At 46.2% G+C, this 17,538-nt stretch overlaps 1 protein-coding gene across 3 annotated transcripts in view; it reads right to left on the bottom strand.

Annotated features, from left to right (window-relative positions):
- Window positions 1-17,538, bottom strand: part of BLTP3A (bridge-like lipid transfer protein family member 3A) — a 64,467-nt gene that overhangs the window by 10,117 nt on the left and 36,812 nt on the right. For all 3 annotated transcript variants that reach the window (XM_075910453.2, XM_075910454.2, XM_075910455.2), the window contains exons 8-17: window positions 16,319-16,496; window positions 13,030-13,116; window positions 12,235-12,399; window positions 11,578-11,732; window positions 9,476-9,617; window positions 8,618-8,811; window positions 5,199-6,745; window positions 3,415-3,611; window positions 2,054-2,208; window positions 1,798-1,948 (exon numbers count right to left, since the gene is read on the bottom strand). In XM_075910453.2, the coding sequence (XP_075766568.2) occupies window positions 1,798-1,948; window positions 2,054-2,208; window positions 3,415-3,611; window positions 5,199-6,745; window positions 8,618-8,811; window positions 9,476-9,617; window positions 11,578-11,732; window positions 12,235-12,399; window positions 13,030-13,116; window positions 16,319-16,496 (2,971 nt within the window). The remainder of the gene's footprint in view (window positions 1-1,797; window positions 1,949-2,053; window positions 2,209-3,414; window positions 3,612-5,198; window positions 6,746-8,617; window positions 8,812-9,475; window positions 9,618-11,577; window positions 11,733-12,234; window positions 12,400-13,029; window positions 13,117-16,318; window positions 16,497-17,538) is intronic.

The following is a 17,538-nucleotide window of genomic DNA, read 5'->3' as shown; positions in this document are numbered from 1 at the left end:
ATATCATTAACTCACTGGCATTCACCTTCCTTCCCCCCCCCCCCACATCTCCCTTCTGTTCTGTAATGTGTTCAGCTACACCAGACTAACACGGCTACATCTCTATCACTATATCACAGAAATAAGCTCCCTGGCAGTCACATGACCCCTACATTCAACCCTCAGCTATGTCAGCTCCCAGATAGGCTTAATTGTTCTTGAGGACTTGACTCTTACATGTATCATGCAAAACTCCACCCCATAAATAGAGGCCTTTGGTAGAAGACAGGAAGCTTTACATGCCAACTGAAGGCTATGTAATTTTATAATTGTATTGTGCCCTCTAGTGGCAAAAGGGTGTATTGCTATCAAGGGGTATATCTAGCACAAAAATTACTACTCTTTATTTTAAAGCTTCAGGGAGTATCCGAGTTAGTCTGTTACAGAAAAAAACAACAAATGGTCTGGTAGCACTTTACAGACTAACAAAACATGTAGATGGGATCATGAGCTTTCGTGAACTCCGGTCATCTGAAGAAGTGGGCTGTGCCCACGAAAGCTCATGATACCATCTACATGTTTTGTTAGTCTATAAAGTGCTACCAGACCATTTGTTGTTTCTTTCTTTTAAAGATTTTAAAGCTTGAACTCAGTGCTGTTGGAACACCCTAAAGTAAGCAAACTACAGTCTGAGGATGTCTATCAGCACAGAAATAGCATCAAGAGTGGCAATGCAAGCTTCCCCACATAGCTTCTGTAAGCCTTATTAATTATACATCTAGGAACCCTAGCCAAAAGTCAGGTCCCAATTATGGTAGGCATCATAGAGACAAAGTCCCTACTCTGGAGAGCTTTAGCGCGGGAGATACCTTTTGGCATTGATATGATCATCTAGTCCAGGGGTCTCCAAACTTTTCAGCCCGAGGGCCGCATTAACTATCAAACAGCAGTTCGGGGGCCGACTACACACTTGAGGTCCAAATAAAAAACAATCCATACATGGATGTTGTTTTTAATTATTTATTTAATATTATTTTATTCAGTTATTATTTAATAACACATTCATACACCACACATGAACACCTGTATTAGTGTGAATGGTGAAATTGTTTCCTGGATGCCAAAATAGCAGACATTTCTGGCTTTAGATTTGTTGTCCCTAACATCAACAGTGACCTGAGATTATCATCGGACAAGTTTGTTCTCAAATTGTTCTTCACGTATTTCATTCTTGAAAATGTTTGTTCACACAGGTATGTTGTTCCAAAGATTGAAAGGTACCTTGATGCAAAAGTTTTGACATTAGGAAAGTCTTCCTTGGGCAAAAACTGGTAGAAACCCACCAGTCCTATTTTGAACTTGTCCCTAAGGAGGTCATTTGCTTGCAACTCAATGACTTCCAGCTGCAGTTCATCTGGGCAACTGGCCACATCTGCTTCAAATGGGTTTTGAAACAATCTCACTTCTTCTGCCTTTGAATCCAAAAAGGTCTCCACGGGCCGGATGAGAGGGCCTCGCGGGCCGCATCCGGCCCCCGGGCCGTAGTTTGGAGACCCCTGATCTAGTCTGACCTGCACATGACTTTCCTGCATCAATTCCTGTTTGAACCAGAGCATGTCTTTTATAAAAAGCCCTGGAAACAACGTTTGAAAATTGTATTTCAATCACCGAGAGGCTCTCAATATTAGTAACTTTTCACGTACATTGTTACTGGATGTCAACACTGAAACCGCTATGTACAATTCATGGCTCCCTAAAAGCATCCAGTGCCTGATGCTCTGGTTTCGAAACAAGCAGGTCCAAAGGCCAGCATCTTACCCACACGGCTGCTTTGCAGATACTGCCACATCCCAGTATTGCCCAACTGCTCTAGAGTAACCTCCATTACTTGTACAGCAAGTGACAGATCGTCTCCTCTTGTCTCTATCCCGCAGTTCACCTCATTCATTTTCAGCACCAGAACAGAAACCTGAAATGGCAAGTCAGAGTATCATCACTCCTCAAACAGCTACATGGCCCTCCTCCAAGCTTCTTTAGAGAAAGACTTTAGGGAGAAGGAGAAAAGAAATCTGACCAGCTGAAGGCTGGGGTCCTCTCCACTCTGAGAAGCTGAGCTGTTCATGTCAGGCGTCCCTCTACCCTCATCCTCTGCCATTGGGCTCTCCCTGCTACCTGCATCATGAAGGTCATGAAGAAGTTGTCCTGGGGTGAGGGAATCCAAACTAGGCTCTGAAAACAAATCATGAATACGTTAGGGATGTTAGATTTCGTTTAATCAACTCATTGACAAGTCGATGGATTAGTTGATAAGCAGGGGAGGCAGCAAGAAGGAGGAAGCGACTAGTTGAGGGACTAATTGACTCTCCAATCACCTTTTGCTTATCGGATAGTCAATTAGTCACTTACATCCCTAGAATACTTAGGTACAGTTCCACTTTACCACCTTCCTGAAAATAGTCACAAGCATCTTGGATTGATTTAATTGAAAGATAAAGAGCCCAAATGAGACATTTATTGTAATAGTCAACATCACACATTGCCCTTCTACAGCACCTTCACAAATATTCCACCTACCTATGTACAGTACTACTATAGCATTCATCACTGCAAGAGCCAAGAGTCTTCAAATTCTAACATGAATACACAAAGATCATGTTTCTGTCGGTCTTTCCACCCTTTTGAAACCCAGGAAGACTGTATAATTTGTTACATTTAAATGTATTTATTTAGGGGAATGATAGCTGAAGAAATGGGTTCTGAACATTGTATTCTGCAGGCTGAGATTCATGGTCATTCTGCTTCTTCCCAAAGGTTAGATGCACAGTCATAGGCAAGCTGCCTAGGAGCTGGCTCTCACAGCCACTCTCAAAGTTGGCACTCCCATTGTTCCAGAGGAACATACCCATTATAGGAAGTTACAGTCATGCAGAGTGAGGCATTCAGGCAGTGTGGGCCCAGCCACAGAGGGCTTTGAAGAGAAAATTCATGAATCAAGCCTCTTAACTTCCTTATGAGGTAGGTTAACTATACCTCTCATTTTACAGATGAGGAAACAGAGGACGTGACTAGCCCATGGTCATGCAACAAGACTGTGGCAGAGCTGGCAATAGAATCCAGATCTCCCAAGTCCCAGTTCTATGTTTTAGCCCTTCTCTAGAGTCAGCTCTACATTTTGAGTGTGCCAGTGACCATACCATGCAGATACTAGTAAAGCTCTGTTTGACTGTACTCGCCCTACAGCTCCTTTCACAGAGAAGGCATCTCAAAGAGTATCAGAGATCCACACTAAGTTAACTGCCCAGGAATGAGAGATTGACGGGATCACTTAGAGACAGACATAGTGGGGTCGCTAGTATAAATCACTCCATTAGCTACATCAGAGATCTGTCTGTGGGAACGAATAATGGAAGAACGCATACACGCAGTTCTAGTTACCAGGGTCCAGGAGCATCACAAAGCCATCACTGCCATCACTGTCCACAGACAGCCTGTCCTCTGGGCCATTCCCATCTAGTGATGTGGTATCAAAGGAATGCTGGGACGCAGTCCTCTTCATGGAGAAGAAACGCATTCGCGTGCTGCTGCTGCCCACAGGGGTGGCTGCCCCCTCTTCAGCTTTAGACACAGGCTCCCTACCAAAAACCCACAGAAGCAGACAGCTTAGCCTCTACGCACTAAATTCACTATCACAGTTACACTGTTTCTATATTAAATAATATGTTATCAGCACAGCTCTGTGGTTTCATTTAGAACTGTATGAGATGAAATGATGGCAAAGCAGAGTGAAAGAGAAAATGTAATCCTGTTTATCTACAGCAGAGGCAGTGAAGTGCAAGCTTCTTGCAATGCTCCATCCACACATCTTAGTTCTCTCTTGGAGGGGCCATCTCTGCAAGAGAGAGAAAACTTGGAACTTCAGTTATTACCTCCTCTAATGTATCAACCACATGGGGACCTGTTATTCATAATGTGATATAGACTTGTGCGGACACTTGTCTACAGGGACCTAGACTGAGATCTAGCCACTCAGTTCAACATGCCCATTCAACAGCTATCAGGTAACACCCGGCCACCCTATTTCCCCAGCTCTCTGTATTACCTCAGGAAGAATGACTGGAAGGGAACCAGCTGTAGACACCAGCTTACTGGGAATCACTAGCACATCCCAAAGGCAATTCAATACCTGTCGGTTGGTCAGAATTTTAGGCCCTGGCCAATGTGAGCTATACAGTCCTGATAACCGAGACGTGACAGGTTCCTGTATGCCTTGAGAGATCTAATTCTCAGGAAAGACTCTTACCTGGTGATGTGTGTTAACCTGCACCTTCTTCAAATGTGGGACAGAGAGAAAGTCATAGGGATAGTGAGAAGGGGCAAGTGGTCTAATCACATCGCACCTGATAGATGTTAGTCAGACTGTTTAATGCACTACTAGAAGACCTTTAGATACCCAATGCAGGTGGGGAGCTGCTCTAGCTCGGCCTGGCCCACCACGCTGCAGGGGGTGTTCCAGCCTGACTGGGCCCACTGTGGCATCTTTAGTAATATATCTGGCCAGAGTAGCCCACAGTGTGCTGTGCTGCCACTCCAGACCAGCGGGACACACTGCACTCTGCTATGGATAGGGGGGCTGCTCCAGCCTGGCCTTGCCCACTGCACCACGTCACAGACCATTCCAATCCAATTGGGCTGGGACGGCCCCTTATCCACAGGATCCTGGTTAACCAGAATGTTTAACATTCCGGTTAACTTTTTAATCAGAATTTTACATCCCTATATTACAGCAGTGAAAGGTGCTAGAGACTATGGGATGTGTAGGATCTTGGATCCAAGCCACTAGCAAGGAGGAGGAAGCAGGCAGCAATGTCCTTTATAAGCTGTGTGCTTGTGCAGCCACTCAGGAAAGATTCAAATGCTTCCCAGCTGATTAGCAAAGCAAAGGTGGGTTGTTTCTGCTGGTGGTGCACATAAATTTATTGTGCACACGGATGAAAAAGATTAGCAAAAACATTGGCAGATAGCCAACATTTTGTGCCCTTCCCAGAAAGTGAATGGCCTACAAATGTAAAGAGAATCCAGTGTAGTGTCAGAGGGAAAGATGAGTTTCTAAAAGGGAGAGGAAACATGGACGTGTTACTGTTAAACTCCACCACCACCACCCCTGGTCCGTCTCAGCTTTGCTGTTGCTGTTTGGAAGGGCAAGAGGAGCAATCACTCACTTGGCTGGGGGTAGAGAGAGCATTTTCTGCATGGTAGAAGCCATCTTCTCCCGGCTCAGGCTGAAAGCATCTTTAGTTATAGACATGGCTTCCTTTGTGAGGTCCATGGTCACATGCAAGGCTTCCTTAGTGGCATCCTTAGTCATATGCAGTGCACTTGATAGTTCTACCTCTAGATTCTTCAAGGGAATGAGCTCTTCCTGCTCCTTGAGAGTGAGGTCTCCACTCCTCAATGGCTGTACATCTGAGGAATGGCTGGAAGGAAGGACAAGAGGGGTTTGAGAGCAGCTGGGCTCACTCACTCTCCTAGTATCCAGGGCTTCTACAGCTTCATGTGCTTCCTCAACTGGGCCCCTCTCCTCCAAGCCTTTGTTCTGTGGATCAGCTGTGTCGGTTGCTCCCAGGGTTCCATCACTCACAGATTCTGGCAGTCTCTCTGGCAACATGGTCACACTCACATCTGTGTTTTCAATACCACTGTCCTCCAGGACTTTGGAGGGGCTGTTTACTTCCTTCTCTGAGCTAGCTTCTGATTTCAGCTCCTTCTCTTCTGTAGTCAGCACCTCCCTGCTGTCTGAGGGTGAGAGCTCAGATTCTATCAAGCTCGTTGTATCTGAGTCCATAGACCTGGGTTCTGATCTTGGGATGGGATGCATGAGAAGGGCCATTTCAGCACTGTTGAACATGATGCCCATACACACAGTCATGGGTTCCAAGGGAGATCCAGTCAGTTCCTGGGTGTCTTGGGCCAACTGCTCCTGCAGCATCTGCAAAACTTCTTTCATTCTGAGCAGCACCAGATATTGGTAGTGGTTGAGTCGCACTTTCACGTGGGCGGTCGAGTACACAAGCATGTGAATATCAGCAGAGGCTTCTGGCTCTTGAGCATCCTCTGTGCCATTGTCACAGTTATATTCTCCCAAGATATCCTTTGCCTCACGGACCTTGTAAATGTTTTTCAGGTCCTGCTCAGTCTTTGATCTTTGGCAGAGCCCAGGCTCTCTGGTCATGTCCTGGTATTTGGCATGATTGCTAAAGCTAGCAGAAGACTTTATTTTCAATTCCGATGCAGCAGAGGCCTGCTGCTTAGACACCTGAGCTAGCTCCCATCTCTTGGGATGACAAGCCCAAATGGAGAGGGGGAAAGGGTCAATAAAGGTAAGGGCTCTGCCCTTTGAACTCTCAGCCCCTTCGAAGTCCAGGGAGATCTGGGTGAAGTTAACAGACCAGAGGTCTTCAGAAGCAGAGGTCCTCCAAATTGAATAGGCAAAGCCGTTACATTTCTGGGCTGTGGTTTCTACCTGATATGCGTGGCGTAAGAAGAGAGTGTGGAGGACACTGAAGTTGTCCTGAGACTTTGGGAACTGGGTGTAAGTGGAGTGGAAGAACTCTGAATTGGCAAATCTGCGAAACAGGTTCTGGAGGGCTGAGCAGCTGCAGTGAGGGTCGTAGCGTGAATTGGTGGCAGTCACCTCCGAGGTGTGAATGCACAGGGCCTTGGGACGGTCCCGATGATCAGTTACTTTCTTCTCTACAGGGATGCTTAGCTTCAGTGAGGGGTAATAAATAAGAAGAGAGATTAGCAGCCAGTTCTAAGAATGTATATTGCACTCAGCACAGTGATATCTGTACTGTCATGCTTAAGTCATCCTTATTCTGAGAATGACATACATTAAGAACAACTTTTTTTTAAGTGTGTTTTGTTCTGAAAGGTGAAAAGGCACCAGCCCAACAGCATCGGTGACTGAAGTCCTTTATTAATTAATCAAAGCTTGGACACCATCAATGCAAGGTTCTCTCACCCTGTCTCCATTAGGGATGTTAAATTTCGATTAATCAGTTAATTCAGTAATCGATGGAATTTCCCTCAACTACTTGATTAGTCAATAAGGGGAGGGGCGCTCTTTATCCCCCCCCTGCGCTTCACTATTCCCGCTGCACTTCAAGCAGTCCCTGCTCATGCCATGTCCTCCGCTTCTGCCTCCCCTGCCCCCCGTGGAGACGGTGCTGGGGAGAACTGGCTTTTAAGCTGGCTCCTCCCAGCACTGGCTCCTGCTCTCCCACCCCTTTGATGCCTCTGATACAGAGGCAGCAAGGTGGAAGGAAGTGACTAGTCGAGTAGTGACTTGGCTACTCGATAAACCTAGGCATATCAGGTAGTCAACTAGTTGCTTACATCCCTAGCCTCCATCCAGCTACCCATATCTGGAAAGACCCAGCTCTAAGAGGCAGAAGGTAGGGATGTAAAATCCCATTTAATTAGTTAACCAGTTAAACTTAACGTTTAACTGGTTAACTGATTAAACAGGGGAGGGAAGGGAGGGACAGCGTGGCTGGGCTAGAGCAACCCCCATCCCCTTTTCCACCTCCCTGCCTTCCAGTCGCGCATGGGGCTGCTGGCTCCAAGCCTGCATGGGCTGGGAACTGGCAGCTCCATGCAGGGGCCCAGCAGACCTCTGCCCGTGGCAGGCTGCATGCAGAAGGCTGCTCCCTGGGTACCTGGTAATTGGTTACCCGTTAACATCCCTAGTAGAAGGGCATTTTGGGCCTTAACTTGCCTGCCAAAACTGGTAACAACAGGGCTAGCCAGTGCCAAATGCAGTAGGATTTCGGTGCTACGGACATTTGTCCACTGGGCACTGATGTGAGATTCAACAACTCATTTCATATAAGCCAAATGGCCATCAACCTACAACAATTTTCAGTTGCTACTGTGTTGGCTGTCTTTGAAGTGGCAATTTAGACAAGAAAGACTCCATATAAACCTACTTCACCTGCCACCCAGCCATTCCTCCTCTTAAGCATCAGCTCGCTCCCAGCTGGTTCTGAGCATGTGTTCTTCCATCCACAGGTCACAAAGGGTACGTCTAGACTGCAAGCTTCTTTTGAAAGAGTGTCCACACCTCAAAACCAAATCGAAAAAGCGATCTGCTTTTTCAAAAGAGAGTGTCCAGACTGCATGGACGCTCTCTCGAAAGAAATCCCTGATCGCTATTCACAGAATGGCCACCAGGGCACCTGTGCTTTTTTCGATTGCCTCATCTTCCGAAAAATGTCCCTGTTCTGCATCCACACACGCCTTTTTTCAAAAGAGCTCTTTCAAAAAAGGTGTTCTTATAATTTGAAGTTTACCAAGGTCTAAAAACCCCCTGCGTTCTTTCAATTTAATTTTGAAAGAACACAATTGCAGTGTGGACGCAGGTGAAGTTTTTTCGAAAAAAGGGCAGTTTTTTCGAAAAAACAATGTAGTCTAGACATACCCAAAGAGAAATTAACAGCAGTAGGAGCCAGCCTACATAGGTGGAGTTTCCATTCTCCTCTTCCTCTGAGCTGCCACCGTACCTTGTTCTCACATTTTTCCCTTCAAAAAGGGATTGGGAAACCACTGCAGACAAGGGCAAGAAGTGAATGAATGGTACCTTTAGCCTAAAGCCATCCAGTCGGATATCCACATGCTCATCTTGCTTCTCTGAGTCCTCCAACTTGTAGATGGCTTTGAACTGCTCCAGGCTGCGATAGAGATCCAGGCAGAAGAGATTTACCCACAGCATGCTTGTCACATCCAGAGTCAACATCAGATCATTCAACTGCATGTATAGGTTCGGATATGGAACTGGAGAGGATGAGAAATGGGGCAATTAATAGAGATTCAAAGAAAAGAGGATTGGTCATGGATAGCTAAAGCCTTCTGAGAAAGAATTCAGCATTCACCACAGTTCAAGAACATTAGGGTAGCAGGGGAAGAGATGATAGGCAAAATGCACTGTACTAATATGCACTGGTAAGGCTGCCTAATATTCAAGGATCTTAAAGTGCTTTAACAATATTAATTAAACAGTACAATGTCCCTCTGAGATGGATCTCTGTATCAGAGAGAGAGAAACTGAGGCACAAAAGCAAAGTAACTTATTCAAGTTCACAGTGAGTGAATGGTAGATCCAGCAAGAAAACTCAGATTCTCCTGATTCCTGCACTAGTGCAAAAAAACAAACCAGAACCTCAAGGCTAGAATAGACAGAAACTGCATATTTTCAGTAAGCATGTGGCAAACTATAGTCACACAAATGTAACCCTCCCTCCTCGGGGGAATTTACCCAGGATGCCAGAAGAGTGCAAAAAATCAATACACAGAGAGGAACATCGGGAGACTGAACAAGAACATAGCTGCAGAGAAACTGACTCTCTAGTAGCTGTAACTTGATTATGTATCAAGAGAGCTAAAGATGGGTTGGTTCCTTAGGAAGTTTATCAAATGAGGAGCTAACTTATTGCATTACCTGGGAAATCCTGATTGTCTGGGAAGTAATACTCTGTGAACTCGATATGAATTGCAGAGACTTGATCTGGAAGGTTCAGGGATTTCCTGCTACAGGAAAGCAAGGTGGAAGGTTTCTTACTCTGCTGACCAGCGGTGGAAACCTGAACAATAAAGACAAGTAGTTGCACTGCAATCAGTTAGAAAAGCGACTGTTCGTATAGCATCACTGTTTCCCATACTCATCCTCTCTCAAAGATTCATTCCTGCATCAAATGTTTACAAAATCAGAAAAGTTGTATTTCAAATGCCAGCACCTCCAAGTCAAACCAGGATCTGAAAAAGCCAGCTGGGAGCTTTGAGTCTTTCTGCCTCTCGCATCACCATCAGTACAAGATGTGCCCATCAGAAGTTAATGGAAAATTCTATTGAAAGATACAAGGTAGATGAAGTAGTATCTTATATTCAACCAACTTCTGTTGGTTGAAGGGACAGAAGTTGGTCCAGTAAAAGATATTGCCATCTTGTGTGTTTCAGGTCCTGGAACCAACATGGCTACAACACTGCAAATGAATTCTATTGATGACATGAGGCAGAACAGAATCCATTTCACTCTCCTGAAACTCTGCAGGGGTAACAAGAAGGGTCTGTAAGGAGTAGCCGTGTTAAGGATAGGCTGTAGATTGTTAATGATGCACTGGAGGAGTTTAAGTTGGGGGCTGTACGTGATTACTAGTGGTGTAGAGCCCTACAGCCCCCCAACTTAAACCCCTCCAGCGTATCATTAACAATCTACAATCCTGCAAAATGATCCCTTACTCTCACAGGCCTAGGGGGACAGGCCAATCCTCACCTACAGACAACCCCCTAACCTGAAACAATTTTTTTCCTGCCACCATGCAGCACATCTCCATCATATTCACCCAGAAACTCACCCCTGCAATAAACCCCAGTGCAACTCTGTTCACACATCTACACAAGCAACATCATCACAGGGCTTAACCTCATAAGCCACCATGTCAGAGGCTCATAAAACTACACATACACCAATGTGATCTATGCCATCAAGTGCCAGTAATGCCCCTCTTCCATGTTAATTGGCCAAACTGGATGGTCTCTACCAACAAGGATTAATGGACACAAATCAGATATTCGAAATGGTAACACACAGAAACCTGTTGGGGAACATTTTAACTTGCCTGGACACTCACTACTGGATTTAAAAGTGGCTATCCTTTTACAAAATAATTTCAGGAATCAGCTAAAGAAAAAATCTGCGGAACTGGCCTCCATATGCAAATTTGAAACATTCACCCAAGGACTGAACAAAAACATGTCTTGTATGTGCCATTATATTCAACACCCAAATGACATCAGAAGCTAAGTATTGGGCACTTACAGCCCACTCTGTTAGCCTCATTTAGCATGGACACTTTAATTTACAGGGTTTTTGTCTCCCTCCTCCTCTCCCCTCTTCTTCTGCTATATATTTGTACCCCTGGACCCCTTGCTCCATTCATATGAGGAAGTGGGTTTTGCCCACGCAAGCTCATGATACTATCTATATCTTTTGATTAGTCTCTAAGGTGCTATAGGACCATTTTCTGTATTTTAAGAAGGGTCTGTGTATGATTAAGTGTGTGTAAAGTTTTCTGAAGCATCTGATATTAGTCACGGTCAGAAACAGGATTATAGACTAGATCAGTCTTGGGTCTAGATCAGTCTTGGATCCAGCCTGGCAAGTCCTACATTGCTGGCAGTGAAGACATTTACCGAGAGACCCTCTCCCATCCTCACTCATTTCTCAAATCCACAAAACACCATTTGTTTAAAGTGGTGACAAAAAGCAGCTCCAGCTCTATAGTCAGGGCTTCCCCAGAAACTCAGCAGTTTTGAATGAAGTTTGCTTTGAGATTTGGGGTTCTTCTGATCCCATATTTGGTTCAGAAGATACAAGTAATATCTTACAGAGATCTGCCAGGCCTCCTGAATGCTGCAGCTATAGAATTTTGTTTGGCTGTAGTTGCACACTCGTTTTTTTGTCATTTTTTATTTAACATGGTATCTGATTAAATGCTTTGTTTCAAAACTATAATCTAACAATGGATGAGAGCTCCTTCACACCTGATAAATGTCCAGGTCATCTACACGGACTACCATGCAGCTGGATCGGAGTCGGTTCCATGAAGGGTGCTGAAGAAGCGGTAAGCTTGCAGGAGGTACACGTGTTTGGGAGCAGCCTCTCTCTGGGGGGCTTTTGTGAGGACTGGACAAAGTGTCTGGGGAGAAAAAAAAGTTAAAAATTACATCAGCCATTATTAAATGAATCTCCTTAGCAACAAGGTAGAGCTATTAAACATCAAACCCACAAGAGGTCTCTAGGGAATTCATGTTTATTGGTTAGACGTAATGGACTGAGAGTAGGATATAAATGGGAAAGACTAAGTAATGAAAGCTTAGGACTTTATGAAAAAAGAATACAATCAAAGATCTGTGTAATGTGTGGCAAAATCAACCTAAATTCTGCAGCAAGGACTCAAGGATTCTGTGGTAATCATACAAGCTTCATTTACATCCAAACATAGAGGGGCTCACTGGACTATGAAAATGAACACCGCAATCTGTCTAGTGGTCCATGAGTCACTCATTTGGACATTAAATTCAGTGCATTTTATTCTGTCCTTAAATTGTGCCCAAATCACCAGCAAGTAAGTCTGTTCATATCTTTCTTAAAGTAGAAGCAACTGAAAGAAAACTCCCAAGCCAAGCCAACAGTGCTACCTAGTTGCTTTTTGAAAGGGGATCTTGGAGCCTTGGTGGATCCAGCATCCATTTCTTCACAGTGCTTCTCCATCTTGCTTTGAAATTCATTCACCAGCTTTTTTGCCCACTGTCCCCGAGTCTCCATGGTTTCACAGTACTTCACCCAATGCTTACAGGTGTCTCCTGCAGAACAAATGAACAAGGTGGCTTGCGTGAGCACCAAAAACTTCAGCACCCTTACTCACATGTGCACCTTTTAAATGCTCTCCTCCAAATGGAGCCACCCTAACACAAGACGGGCTACATGGCCAGAGGACTCCCTGTTAAACAATGCAGATTTCCTCATAGCACAGCTGCTCATTCTGTGAGGGTTCCAGATGTAAGAGTTTCTTTCTCCCCTTTTCCACTGTGAGGGGTCCTGTGTTACACATATAACTGTGCCTGGGCTCTTCCTGGGCCTCGTTCCATACACTGAAACCCTTTCAAGCTGACCAGGCACATACAGAAACCAGATCCCAAGTTTAGGCAATGGGAAAGGTCAAGGGGAATCCAAGAGTTTAACCTTATGACATTATGACAGAGAGCTATGTGTTCCCTTCCTCAGAGTCTCACTCCTTGGCATCCTTACTTCGCACGAGAAAATCACCCACAAAGAGGCAAATTGGATTAATCCTGCAAAGAGGATTCAAGTCACAAGATCTCTCTGCATACTTACTTGCAGTCCTTTCTGCCTCCTTCAGCCCACAGTTTTATAGCAGCATATTTCCTCTTTTTATCCCTTTCATGAATGAGGAAAGAACAAACTCCTCTTACCTGTCCAGTGGAAGGGATAATAGTCAAAAGCCATCCTCCTAAAAGTGAGCTGCATTGCACCTCCCATCACCCTCTGCTTTGAGGTACCTGTAGGAAGAAGGGAATAAAGAACATCTGCATATCAGCTGTGCAATCCAAGTCCTGAGGGGAATTCAGAATAACTTTGCATAAATAACACACCTCATGAGTTACTATCTCATGTCAGACTTAGGCGGCACTGCATTGCCAGCAGTATTGGTACCTTCTTTTACAAGAGACATAAAATCTTGCTCATTAAGGATCCCACTCCTTTTTTATATCAGAAGATTTACCTGCGGCCCTGGGTAAATTCTAAATAGAGTCATTGCTTTGTCTCTTAATAAAATTCCCCCTTAAGGTTTCAGTAGGCTGTGTAAAGTGGTGTCCTGAATGGCTAGTAAAGAATTGATAAGCACTACTGAATAGTTGCTACATTTGAGGTGATGTGAGAGTAATCCCTGTATATATACAAAAAGCAGAGCATTTTGGGATCCCTTAGCATGCTATATAAGATACTACACAGAATACTATTTTAAGATACGATGCTGTAAACATTATACCTCTTTTGGGGTTTAGCATCCTATCCCATGAACAACTAGGCCAGGAAACAGACAGCGGAATGAAACTGACAATTAGTGGACTCAAGAAAATTAGTGCACCATGCACAAAACTGCATAATGCCCCTGTGTCCCTAGCAATCACCGTTCTCACTACTATAATAAACAATATGGTAACAAAATAAAGAGGACAAAGCAGCTTTGGGCTGCATATGCAGAGGCTTTAAATCACAAGGTTTATTAAGAGCCTGTTCTCTCTATTTGGCTCTGGTGAAAGTCCAGCTGGAATACTGTGTACACTGCAATTCCAGGCAACTCAGCAACAACACAAGGTGTCAAACTGGAGCAAGTTCAGAGAAAAGCAACAATAATGATCAGAGAGCACTGAATTATAAGAAAAGTTTTATGGAAATAAATATCTACGGGTTGATTAAGGGATCTCCTATGGGGAAAGAAGGGGACTGGAAGAGAGTTAATATGTACTTCAACAGGGAGGGAAAGTCATGCAGCATGGCTCACTGGAATAAATTAGAAAAAATTAGATTAAAATAAGGCAGATTTTAAATTGAATTATTGGGAAAGCTTTCTCTGCAAAGATCTACTAACCTAGGGATTGGCCTCACAAGGGAAGTAGTGAAGCTCCACTGCCTAGTCAAAACTAGGATAACTAAGGGTATATCTAGACTCCATGGCTCCGTCAATGGAGCCATGTAGATGAGTTTACTAGACATAGGAAAATGAAGCAGCAATTTAAATAATCGCCGCTTCATTTACATCAAAATGGCCCCCGTGCTGTGCCAATCAGCTGTTTGGCAGCACAGTGGGGCAGTCTGGACGCGGCGCGGTCGACAAGGGAAGCCAGAGTTAGTGGATTTTGTGGACCCCCTTAGGCTTGGGGGGACAGAAATGGGGGGTTCAGTGTGGGCGACAGGGTGCAGGATCTGGGCAGGAGGGGATGAAGGTGCAAGGTCTGGGTGGGAGGTAAGGTGCAGAAGTAGGTTTGGGAGTAGAGTGTCTGGCCAGGAGGGGAGGGAGCAAGAGCAAGGGAGGGTGCAGGAGCAGGCAGGGGTAGGTGTCTGGCTAGGGGGGACGCGCAGAACCAAGGGGGGACGCAGGAGGAAGTTTGGGGTAGGATGTCTGTCCATGAGGGAGAGTGTCTGGCCAGGAGAGAGGGTGCAGGAACAAGGGAGAGTGCAGAGTCTGGATGGTAGAGAGGGCGTAGGAGGAGACTGGGGGTAGAGTATCTGGCCAGGAGGGAGGGTGTATGTCCCAGAGGGAGGGTGCAGGAACAAGGAAGGGTGCAGAGTGTGGCCAGGAGGGAGGGCACAAGAGCAAGGGAGAGTGTAAGAGCAAGCTGGGGGTGTGGGAGGAGTGAAAGGGATTGGAGTGCAGGGGTCTGGGCATGAGAAGAATGCTTACCTGGGTTTGCACCCCCATTAGCTGGCCAACGGCAGCAGCGGGAAAAGCCTACAACCAGCGCATCATTGCACTGGGTTCCCCCAATAGGGTGGGGAGTTCAGCCCCCTTTCTTCCCCTAAGCAGCAGGGAGCCCGTGCTGGCTGGTGCACTTGGATGGCACGCGGGAGCGAGGGGGAGATGAAGAAAGCCCCGACCTTCCCCACCACACCTGGCTTGTGGAGAGCGGCAGAGAAAATGGCTCCATGCTCTCGTCAGTAAGAAACAACCCCAGGTGTCTCAGTCATCCTGCCAGACCCCACCCACCGCAGAACGAGGCTGCGGGAGGAGCAGGGAAACTGCTGCAGGGTGCATGTTAGTGTCACCGGTGATTTGCAATCTCAGCCTCTCCACTCCGAGCCAGCGGGTCCCAGTGAGGGGGGAGAGGCAGGTGCCCAGCATGGGGGCAAGTGCACCATGCTGGAACCAGGCCAGGCTTCCACATGCACCTATGCAGAGCCCATTCACATGCCAGGTGCTGCTCCACTATCAAGTCTATGGCAGCTCAGCCACAGGGGGCCCCCCCACACTGGACCCACTGCAGCCTGTGCCTGGCTAAAACTTTACTTGCCCACTACTGGGACAAAAGTCTCCAGAGAAGGCAGCACAGGAGACTGCTGGGAGCCAAGTCCTGTGTGCAGGCAACCCACACAACCCCAGGAGCTCCAGCTGCAACAGAGACCTGGCGCTCACTACTTTCCCATGTGGGTGGGTGTGGGGTACCCAGCCTGCAATGCCCACTCTGGGTGGGTGAACTTTGCCTCTTTCTGCCTGCAGCATTGCTCAGAGCTGAAACTCGCCCCAGCCTTGCAATGTTCCAGGTGCCTGCCCCTGCCCCAGCTTGCAAAGGCCTGGCTTCCCCTGCCTCCTACTGTCATTGGTTGGGTCCACCAGGGAGCTGGTGACAGCGCCCCCAGAGGAGCGAGAAGAGGAGGAAATAGACAACCCCAGCTATGGCTCGCTGGTGCCAGTGCCACTCCAGCCACCTCTATCCCAGTGGGGAAGGAGGCGGGAGGGCTGAGCTTGAGCTGCTGACGACCTGGGAGGCAGCTGCAGATCACTAGTGGTCCGTGGACCACACTTCTACACCACATATTCAAGTCTCCTAGTACTCATCATAGTGTCACCCCAGAAAAGCCAAGCCAATAACATCTGCTTCCCTCTGATATGCATGTGCACACGTGAGAAAGAACTACCCCACAATCTGGTTAATTTCTTCCTCCTCCAGGCTCTCCCTAGTGCTACGCTTGGCTAGATACCTGACTCCCGGGTGTGGCTATCATCGCAAATGTGCAGGTCGAGACGGGAGATAAACAGATGGTAAGAGGACTCTTTCATGTCATATTTCTCAAAGTACTGGCTGATGCTGCTTGCATTCACGTTGCCTCCAAATGTCTGGGACCAGGACTGCTGGGCACTAGGAGCAGGTGGTGTAGTCTAGAATAGACAGAAACATGTAGCAGCACATCATGCAAGGAAAGTGTTCCCCAAATGAAAGGCCATTGACCGATGGTTCTGACACAGCATGTACAAGGAAAGAGCCAAACATAACTTAACAACTAGAACTTATAATTATCAATGTAATCTTGATCTTCCATTTCTGCACAGACTTTGCAAAGCTGAAAGCTGTTGCAGTTCATCAATTGATTTATAATCAATGGAGGCAGCAAGGCCAAGCAGACAAGGTACCAAACAGGGAATCAAGATACCTCTGTTCTATTCTAAACAATGCTATGTGACCTTGGCAAGGCATGCCTCAATTTCCCAATCTCTAAAATAGGACTAATGATACTCACCTATCTTTGGGAAAATGCTTTCAAGTCTATGGTTGAAAAGGAAAATAATAAGCTTTATTATTGAAACTCCTCTTGGCCTCATCTCACCACACCGTATGCCAGAGGTCGGGAACCTTTTTTGGATAGGGGGCCACTGACCCACAGAAAAATCAGTTGGGGGCCACACACAAATGAGAACCAAAAAACCCCCTTCACTGACATGGCCCCTGACTGAGAAGGAGAAAGACACTCCTCACATTCCCCTCCTAAACCACAGGCTAGTGGAGACCAGACTAGCAGATTTTGTGTGCTCCAGCCCCATGGTGTGGCAGCAGGGGAGAGGGGCTGGAGTGCCAGCACTGCTCCCCAATGCTGGGGGCCCCTGAGCTTCGGGGGCTGGATCCAGGCAAGCTGGGGGCCGCATTCGGCCCCCAGGCCTGAGATTCTCCACCTCTGCTGTATTTTCTCTCTGCAGCAATTATTTAAAAATATCTCTGTTACTTAACTCTGCTGAGCATTTTGCACACTTCTTTAAAAGAATTGTAAGGATAAAGGGAGGAAATTCAAGGGCTAACAATGAAAGGAGGTGTAAGAAACAGCTGGTTAGAGGTTCTGAAATACCAATGAGCTGTGTGTGCTGCAAACAAACCATACAAACACCCCTGAGCACTGCGAGCCCCTAGCAGGATACTGGGAGAAAAAAA

The sequence above is a fragment of the Pelodiscus sinensis genome, chromosome 27 (genome assembly GCF_052426305.1).
Source record: "Pelodiscus sinensis isolate ZL-2025 chromosome 27, ASM5242630v1, whole genome shotgun sequence".
Classification (NCBI taxonomy): Eukaryota; Metazoa; Chordata; order Testudines; family Trionychidae; genus Pelodiscus; species Pelodiscus sinensis.
Note: the sequence above shows the minus strand (reverse complement) of the source record. Positions and strands in the feature narration are given on the sequence as shown.